Source organism: Myotis myotis, unplaced genomic scaffold (genome assembly GCF_014108235.1).
Source record: "Myotis myotis isolate mMyoMyo1 unplaced genomic scaffold, mMyoMyo1.p scaffold_m19_p_6, whole genome shotgun sequence".
Taxonomy (NCBI): domain Eukaryota; kingdom Metazoa; phylum Chordata; class Mammalia; order Chiroptera; family Vespertilionidae; genus Myotis; species Myotis myotis.
Window position 1 is genome coordinate 29,647,777 of NW_023416368.1, and position 9,194 is coordinate 29,656,970.

Here is a 9,194-nt window from a genome sequence, read left to right on the forward strand (position 1 = left end):
AAAATCAATGAAAAAAAATCCTCAGGTGAGGGTTAACCAAAGTAAATAAGTAAATCAATAAAATGATATATATGCTTATTATCACAGGCTGGAAGGAAATCCACAACAATGATGATTATATTAAAGATGTAATGATATTAAATGTGTAACATTTCTCTGCTCTAAATCTTTAGAGTTTAGTTTAATAAATATGTGCTGAGACCTACTGTATGGCAGGCATTGGGCCAGGTCCAAGGGATACTGGGAAAGCGACACTGTGTCCGCAGAAGAGAGGGCTGTGGGATGTGTGCTGGCTGGATGCTAAGGACAAGGATGCTGCTGGAGCACAGGGAAGGCCTGACGCCAAAGTGAGGGGAAGGGCCTGAGGGAGGGATGCTTGGAATGTGGTTCTCTTGTTTTTCTATTAAGAATAACAATAATGAAAGATATTGGGAGTCCCATCTGCATTGGTAGCCCTGAAGAAGGAGAAGAATGTGCTGTATTCAGAGTCTAGAGAGCATGGGCGGCTGGTGGGCTGAGTTTTAGAGCTCAGTCATGGTCTGAAACTGTCTGGGGAGGAACTGGAGTTACATTCCAGGAAAACCCGGGGTGGTGTGTGGAGGGACCTGATGGACCCCTTGGAGGAGAAGAGGGGGGTCTGGGGCCAGGGAGGGGCAGGTTGCCATCACTGGTCTCTGAGTACAGGCCCTGGAGGGGGACACAGTGGCCCTAGCCCAGATTCCTGGAGCCCAGGGCGCAATCCAGTCGTTGATGTTTCAGCCTCACATCCTTGTCTGGGCTGTCAGGCAGAGCAGGGCCCTGGAGTTAGTCCCAATCTGTTTCCTTCTATTCTTTGACAGGAAGCTCCTGGAGAGCCAGCCCCCAGCCCCTCCCCCTCCCAGCACTCCCTCTCTCTTCTCCACTATGGACCGAGCCTCCACGGAGCAGCTGCCTGCCCACCACAGACCCAGCTGACATGGGGACTGCTGGAGCAACGCAGCTGTGCTGGGTGATCCTGAGCTTCCTCCTACTCCGAGGTAAGAGGCACTTGCCACTCTGTCAGCATTCCCCTCCGGGGCTGGCAGTCCTTCAGGACACACACCACATACACAGCTCTCCATCCAGGGCTGTGCCCAGGGGAAATTCCAGAGCCTTTTATGAAAGAGATCAGCTGGATTGGGAGGGAGTCATTCCCAGGCAAGGGTAAAATGGCACATGGTTAAACCTTTTTGTGGGAAAAGTTCCAGGGTGAGCCGGGGCTCCCATAAAGGCTGGCCTCCTTAAATGTGGGATGTGCCTGGCTGTCTTGGTGGAAGATTGAGGTCTGAAAGCTCCTTCTGGGATGTTCTAGCACAAAGCTGTCTGCACCTTGGGCTTTACAGGGATCTTTTTTTTTCTTCCATTTGGGGAGTAACAACCTGGGAATTCCAAATACTGACTCTAAGCTCACACTCAGCACGAGGGATTCAAGTTAGATACAAAGAACTGTTTGCCACAGAGGATGTACTCAACACCCTCAGCCAGGGGTCTAGATGAGACGGTCTTCAGAGGAGAAAACTTGAAAACTCCTCTTAGACGGGACTCTGCCAGCTGATGAGTGGGGAAACAGCTCATAAGGGGTCCCCTAATTAGGGAGCAGTTGCTGGGAACCATGAGAAATCCAGGAGATTCTGACTCACAGGGCAGTAACTTCCCCTCGGTCATTCCTTCCCCACCCCCACCTCACGTCCATGAATCCTCTGTGGAAGATTCATGAACCTGGGCTCAAAGCAGCCGAAAAGAACGCACCCAAGAGTGCTTGGATGGGAGAGGGAGGATGGCTTTCTTGGTGGTGGTGGAAGGCCTGAGCACCGGGAGACTGCCTCATGGAGAGATCAGGCATTTCTTTACAAGTCCATGGCTTGGAAGTAAAACTCTGATTACTCCACCCGCAACCTCCTTCCCAGAGGATAGAGTCACGCATTTGATCTGGAGCTGGGGGACGAGGCTGTTGTCCCAACTGCAGAAACGGCAGAGAAGATTAAAAGGTGCAACTCATAGGGTGGCATTTTCATAGGCCTAGGCTTCTCTCAGCTTCCCTACCCATTGCCCTGTCCTGGACGAGTGCCGGAGCTAGGAATGCCCTGTGTAAACTCTACATAAGCCATGCTCACCGCTTGAGTTTCCTAACCTCTTATCTAGTATCTCAGAGCACTTTCTGTCTCCTTCATTTTGGTGGGATGAGGAATCCTTTTGGGGATATGCAGGCTCACAAAGGGACTTGACTGTGGATACACGAATCAGGGCAGGGCAGACTTGAGGCTTGGAGAATTTGAGAGAATGGGGCAAAATTAAAAACGTCTAGCATTTACTGAGCATGGACTCTCTGTCTGGTGGGCACTATGTTAAGTACTTTATATGCATCTTCTTATCCTCACAACTACTTATGAAGTCCTAAAATCACTTGCAATTTAACAAAGAGAAAAATAAAGCCCAGGCCAGTAAGTGACAGCCAGGACTTAGACTCAAGCCTGTCAAACTCCAAAGTCTGTGATTTCAACTACTAAGGTATGCTGCTGAGAAAAACAGGATGGTGGGGGTGGAGGAGGAGGAGAGAGGCAGGTAGCGATTAGGAAGGGGAGACCGGAAAATAAGAAATCCCAGTGGCCAGTGGCCTTTGGTTGTCTGCGTGTCCAGTGGTCAGAGGCAACCTGGCCTGTAAAAACAGACGCTCCCTGAATCCCTCCTCTACTCACAGAGGAATCTCCTGGTGACAAAAAGTTCCAGTAGGGGGAGGGGGCAGGTGACAAAGAGCAGGCTACTGAGAATCGGAGCTTGTGACTTTGGAACTCATTCCAAGACACTAGTTTTGTTTTTAGATAAATGTGGGAAGGCAGGCACTGTGCCCTCCCACTAAAAACCAAAGTTATAACCATATAGAGCTTAGACAGGACCTTAGATACCCCTTCAGCAAGGACATCTAAGGTGCCTTCTGATGGGTGTTTGCAGAACATACCTTGGATTAAAAGGGTCACTCCCCAGCTGGGAAAAGTTCTCTCTAGCCTGGGGCACCTACAAGTTTTAACTCCCCTCTTGATCCCCCCAGCCAATGAGGGAAAGAAGTGTCAGAGATGGTGACCTGGAAAAACAGCCTCTGCACGGCCTAGGGTTTGGGAAAGGGTGGGCTTGGGAACAATTAATTCCACACTATCCAAGTGATAGCCCCATGGAGGAAGGCAGTGGCCAAGGAAAATAAACAGACCAACAGGCTGCCACTGGCTGGGCGGGCCCCTGGCCCTCAGCTGCCTCTGTTCACCCAGGCCCCAGCTTGGTACTTCCCTGATTATGGGGGCTGAGGGAGCAGAGGGCCAGGCCAGCAGCTGCAGTCCCAGCCTGAGTGGAGGAACGGGAACCCAGCTGGGCGGCTCCACTTCCCCACGTTTTCCTTTCACATTGTTCACAGGTTTCAAGAATGATTTCATTGTGGAAAATGAGCAAACACAACCTGACCTTTGAGGTCCCACAGACACAGGGGACACATATATGAGCGCGCGCACACACACACACACACACACACACACACACACACACACACACCTGCATAGAGGTTGACAGGCATACACATGTACTTACAAAACAATCTGGAGAGAGCTTCCTACTGGGGCATCCTAGTAACCTCCTCCCTGGGTTTGGACAACAACAACCATTATTGAGAAGCCGCTACCTGTGAGAGTTAAGTTGACCACTCATTCTAGAGCTTCCCTGCCTCCTGTGTAGGCCCCTACCTCTGGCTGGAGGAGGGCACAGAGATAGCCCAGATACCAACCCCAACCCCTAACTCCATCTTACTCATCACATCTTCCCATCCCCTTCCCTTGGGCAGGACTCGTATGACACTATTTGCAGGGTAGAATGGATGGCACAGTGGTAGTGTGATGTCAGCATTAGTCTGGAGACCTGGGGTCTTTGTCTAGACTTGGCAGGTGTCTGGCCCTCTGTCCTTGGACATATCACTATTTTAAAATAACCTTCCCCTGACGTTGTATCAGGCTGCTATAGAACCCATGTGGGATTGAAGAGACAGGAAAGGACTCTGGGACACTGAATCATGAGGTGGTGGTGATGATGCTATTCAGTCATGATCTCAGAGGAAGCCAGCCCCGCAGTAAGCTGGAGCCACATCCTTTAGTCCTCTGTCAGCATGAGAGGCTTTAAAGCCAAAAGGCCTTGGTTTTTCGGGGGGCTCTGTGCTGGGTGGGAGACTCACAAAGCTAGTCTATGCTTTTTGCTTTCTCTTGCAGGCCACAACTCCCAGCCCACGACAATGCAGCCCTCTAGCCCTCAGGGTAAGAGCAAACACACAGGGACTCCTCTAGCAATTATGTCTAAGAGCTTAGTAAGGCTGGGGAGAGCTCTAGGCACTGTTTTACACAGATCGCAGGTGATTAGGGTGGGGCTAGAGCTCTCAGGACATCCAAAGCTGAGCTCATCTAGGGACTTTTTTCAGCTTGGCCCAGTCTAACCTGTTTTGAAAAAGAGAGATAAATGGTTGCAGGTGAGGGTTGGGGTAAGAAGAAAGACTAGAAAACACCAGCTATAGGGAAGAAGAGAGGGAGTCAGAGCAATAAGAGGCAATAGACCCTCAGCCTCAGATGATCTGTTTCAGGAGCCGTCAGTCTAAGTCTGACTATACAGCCAACTACCCCCAACACAGGTGAGTGAGTGTGGTTGCTGAGGGGCCAATCCCTGGCCCCTTCCCAGCCCCTTGCCCATCCCTTCAGACTTGCTTGCAGCCCAAGAGTTCTCATATGGGTCAGAAGTGGTTGTCATCAAAACTGCCCCACCTTCAACTCCCCATATGCCTCAGTCCTTGCTGGGGACAGCCCTTCCTCAGAGCCCAACAGCCCAAGCCCACTGTCCAGTACCAGTACCCCAGGTACTCTGCCACTGAGACTACAAATTCCATCAAGGGAGGGCCCAATGAGGAAGCAGACACAGTTTCGGCTCTAAAGAAGAATACAGTGGAGAAACAGACAAGTAAACAAGACCTTACATTGATAATTACAGATAGGATAGAAGGATTGTGATGTGCATAAGATGAAGGTGCTATTGGAATCCAGATAAATGTGAGCCACTTCCGACTTGGGGGCCAGGGAAGACATCCCAGAGTGCTTCTAAAGCTAAGGCCAGAGAAGGAGTTGACCAAATGAAGACTTGGGGTGAAGGAGGGTAGGGTGTATTCCAGGCAGAGGAAACTGTACAGGTGAAGACCCAGAGGTGAAAAGGAGGATGGCTCCTTCTGGAAGTGAAAGCAGTAACGAAAATAACAATTTTGGACTAAAGAGCCGTCCCTGTATACATGCTGGTTGAAGCCATAGCAGGCCCACAAATGCTTCCTAATCCACAGCTGCTTCAGAGAAAGCCTCACGGGTCCCCACAGTACCCAGTAAACCTGTGATGCCAAGGCCAAGCACCATGGATGGTCACTCCCCATCCCAGCCACAGGAGCACACATCAGGATTTGGTAAGTATCAAGCCGGGTTCCTTCTTCTCCTCTTGAGGGGGCCCAGGTCCTGCCCCACAGTAAGGGGGTCTCAGGATCCACATCAGTGGCACCCTGGTCTGGAGAGAACGAGAGAGGTTTGGTGGGGGAGTAGAGACAAGGACTTGGACCTGGTCACAATGAAGGTAGAAAGAGTCGACTCAGGATTGATAAAGGCATCGAGAAGGAAAGGAAGGGTTAGGAGAACCCAAAATAATGGAAAGGAAGGCAGAAAAGGTTGGGAAAGAGTCACATGCTTCTCAAGGCAGGCTGGGCTTCACCCAGCAGCAGGGGAGAAAGGCTGGGCAGGGTGGTTACCTTCCACCTTGGCCTGCTGTTTACGGCACAGGCACAGGGGTCCCAAGCAGCAGCAGCAGTGGCAGCAGAAGCAGAGGTATGTCCTGTCTGTGCTCACAACAAAGAACACCCTGACCCTTTCTCTCATCCTACCCCTTGGCTCTGGGATGTTTTTATACTCCCAGTCATTTTTAGGAGGGGGGTGAGGACCAAGAAATGGAACAGCAATCAGGCCTGTAGTACAAAGAGCTTCAGAGAGGATGAGGTGGATGGCCATACCACTTTTCAAGAGGGCCAGAAACACATGCCCTTTAACTGGCAGGCTGGCTTGTTAGGTCAGTGCCTGGAGACAAACATCCGGTGCCCTTCTTTCCTCCCTCTTCAACTCTTGGCAAAACACAGATGGCTCAACCTTGCCTAGCCTGTCTCCCTATGTCTGCAGCATACATCCCTTTCCTCTGGGCTCCAAGGGGATATGGTGGGAAGAGCATAATGAGGGAAGCATCCTGAACTTTCTGGAGTCCTTTGGAACTAGTAATACAACCAGCAATCTAGTCATGTGATCCAACAGCACCCACTTCTGACCTCCATCCTCATGGGACCTGATCAGAGGGGCAGAGAGGAAGTCTTTTCTGTAGGGCTGGAGCTCTCTCTGCAGTCCCCTACCTGGAGAAAGTGCTGCGGGGCCGGGGGGGGGGGCCTAGGAGTCGGGGGGAGCTAGCTCTCTCTGGTAGGCTGAGTAAGTCCTTTCACTGAAGCACCCATCACCATTCCATTTTAGACACCTCTCAAAATGTTACTTCCAAATTGGCCACCACGAGCCCGAGGACAAGAGAAGACCCCACCATTCTGCCCAGTCCTATGTCAGAGCAAGTGCTCACTGTGGCTGCATTTGGTGAGAGGAAGGAGAAGGTGGGATGTGGCAGGGGACCCCACCTTTGAACTGACTTGGACTCTGGTCAGGAAACACAAGTTCAAATCTCACCCATGTGTGCTAGAGCAGTGGTTCTCAACCTTCCTAATGCCGCGACCCTTTAATACAGTTCCTCATGTTGTGGTGAACCCCAACCATAAAATTATTTTCGTTGCTACTTCATAACTGTAATTTTGCTACTGTTATGAATCATAATGTAAATATCTGATATGCAGGATGTATTTTCATCGTTACAAATTGAACATCATTAAAGCATAGTAATTAATCACAAAAACAATATGTAATTATATATGTGTTTTCCAATGGTCTTAGGTGACCCCTGTGAAAGGGTCGTTCGACCCCCAAAGGGGTCGCGACCCACAGGTTGAGAACCGCTGTGCTAGAGGGTTTGGCTGACAAAGAAGTCTTTGGTGGGAAAGAGCCTCCACTGACTCTAGTCAACTCTTCTGGGTTCTGCTGGGTTTCATATTCTTATGGGAAGATGGGGGAAGGAAGGGCTGTGGAACCCACTTTGGCCAGGGCAGCAAGCTGAGAATTCATGCATTCGCAGAGAAGGGGAATTCAAAATTCACTTTGCTCTGGACCCTGTCGACATAGCACTTAGGTAGGAAGAGAATTTGAACTCATGTTATCCCCTCTTATCCCCTCCTCTTCACCTCATCCTTTCCCTGTTCAGGTGTTATCAGCTTCGTTGTCATCCTGGTGGTTGTGGTGATCATCCTGGTCAGTGTGGTCAGTCTAAGGTTTAAGTGTCAGAAGAACAAGGAATCTGAAGGTACATGCCTGAACCTTGGGGGCCCTCCTTTGCCCCTCTTTGCTGAGGGACCCAGAGCTAGATTCTGGGACTGACACCCGGCCTAGAGTTGAGGGAAGGAATGGAAACATCAGCACCATGAGATGAAATGGGAGGGTCCACTTGGGTGAACTTTGAGGGGCAGGTTGGGCTTCTGAGTAACAACATGTGACCCCCAATCTGTGCCTTTGGATTTTTACAGATCCCCAGAAACCTGGGAGCTCAGGGCTATCTGAAAGGTAAGACTGTCAGAGGTGTAAGCAGGAATTATCTATCTGACCTCTCAGTCTTCCCTCCAAGAGGGAACCAAAGCTTCCTGCTTTACACACACACACACACACACACACACACACACACACACACACACACACACACGGAATCCTGACAGCCTCCACTGAGACCAGACTAGGGGCAGGCAGGACAAGAGCAGACTTGAAAGGAAGCAATCAGTTGGCAGGAGATGGACTGGAAGCCTTCAGCCCAGGGCTACGCACCTTTTACCTCTTCATGAAAAGTGTAGGAATTCAGATTCTAATATACCCCTTAAATAAGGAGATACTTATTTAAGGAACTGTTCATTGAATACCTTGTGTGGGCCAAGCCCTTTGGTAGATATTTGTTACTATTATCTCAAATTCTTAGAGCAGTTCTTCAAGGCTAATACATTTAAAAATTGAGACTTAAGAGAGGTCGTAACTTGGTCAAAATCACACAAGCAGTAGGTAGTAAAACAAAGATTTAAATACAAGTCTTTGGGGCTTCAAAACACACTCTCATTTCATTATGATCCACCCCCAAAACAAAGGTCTAAGTTTTAACAACCCCTGTGCAGTTTCTTAACCCCCCACATTGCCCTCCCACTCCTATCCATAACCCATGTTCTCCTCCTACTCCTAGCTGCTCCGCAGCCAATGGAGAGAAAGACAGCATCACCCTCATCTCCATGAAGAATATAAACATGAATAACAGCAAAGGATGCCGCTCAGCAGAGAAGGTACGTTTTTCCTGGTTCCCTCCTCCCTTCTCCCTCCTCCTCCTTCCTGAAGGCTCTTGTACTTTAACCAGAAAGGAGATACTTTCAAAGACCCAGGCTCTTCTCTTCTCTTGCCTATTATATTACTACTCCCAAGAAGTTCACCCTTCCTTCATTAAGTATTTATTTTGCAGGTTCTTTAAAAGCAACCGTGGGTCCTTATGAGTACGAGGATGATGAAGCTGCCCTGTGCCTGTAAGAAGGAAGGTGATGCCCTAACCGGTTTGGCTCAGTGGATAGAGCGTCAGCCTGCGGACTGAAAGGTCCCAAGTTTGATTCCGGTCAAGGGCGTGTACCTTGGTTGCGGACACATCCCCAGTAGGGGGTGTGCAGGAGGCAGCTGATTGATGTTTCTTTCTCATTGATGTTTCTAACTCTCTATCCCTCACCCTTCCTCTCTGTAAAAAGTCAATAAAATATATTTAAAAAAGAAAAAAATGAAGGAAGGTGATATTATCAGTAGAGGCAATAAGCCACATATAAATTATTTTATTGTTTCACATCTACTCGCAGCTCTAAAGGATACTAACATTCCTCCATTTCTGGGAGCAAGCTACCAATATGAGAGACACTTCCCCAGGTGGACCGCCACTCCAGAAACACGGACTGACTAACTAGGAAACTCCAGTGGTGAGAA

General features: G+C 49.5%; 1 protein-coding gene across 5 annotated transcripts; it reads left to right on the plus strand.

Moving 5' to 3' along the window:
• The first annotated feature begins 861 nt into the window (after nt 1-861).
• On the plus strand, nt 862-8,892 carry ECSCR (endothelial cell surface expressed chemotaxis and apoptosis regulator). Of its 5 annotated transcripts, XM_036315129.1 has the most exons (9): nt 862-1,016; nt 4,260-4,304; nt 4,625-4,672; nt 5,366-5,482; nt 6,579-6,692; nt 7,408-7,506; nt 7,727-7,763; nt 8,422-8,518; nt 8,692-8,892. In XM_036315129.1, the coding sequence occupies exons 1-9, from the start codon at nt 956-958 to the stop codon at nt 8,698-8,700; spliced, it is 627 nt and encodes a 208-aa protein (XP_036171022.1). In that variant the 5' UTR covers nt 862-955; the 3' UTR covers nt 8,701-8,892. The 5 variants fall into 5 exon arrangements, with proteins under 5 accessions (XP_036171022.1, XP_036171025.1, XP_036171026.1 ...); XM_036315132.1 differs by lacking the exon at nt 7,727-7,763; XM_036315133.1 differs by lacking the exon at nt 6,579-6,692.
• The last annotated feature ends 302 nt before the right edge of the window (nt 8,893-9,194 follow it).

Bases quoted from the DNA above. Each gene is read 5' to 3' on its own strand.
- ECSCR (XM_036315129.1), top strand. From the start codon at position 956: ATGGGGACTGCTGGAGCAACGCAGCTGTGCTGGGTGATCCTGAGCTTC. The intron at 4,673-5,365 runs GTGAGTGAGTGT...CCTAATCCACAG, and splicing joins GCCAACTACCCCCAACACAG to CTGCTTCAGAGAAAGCCTCA. The intron at 7,764-8,421 runs GTAAGACTGTCA...TCCTACTCCTAG, and splicing joins AGCTCAGGGCTATCTGAAAG to CTGCTCCGCAGCCAATGGAG.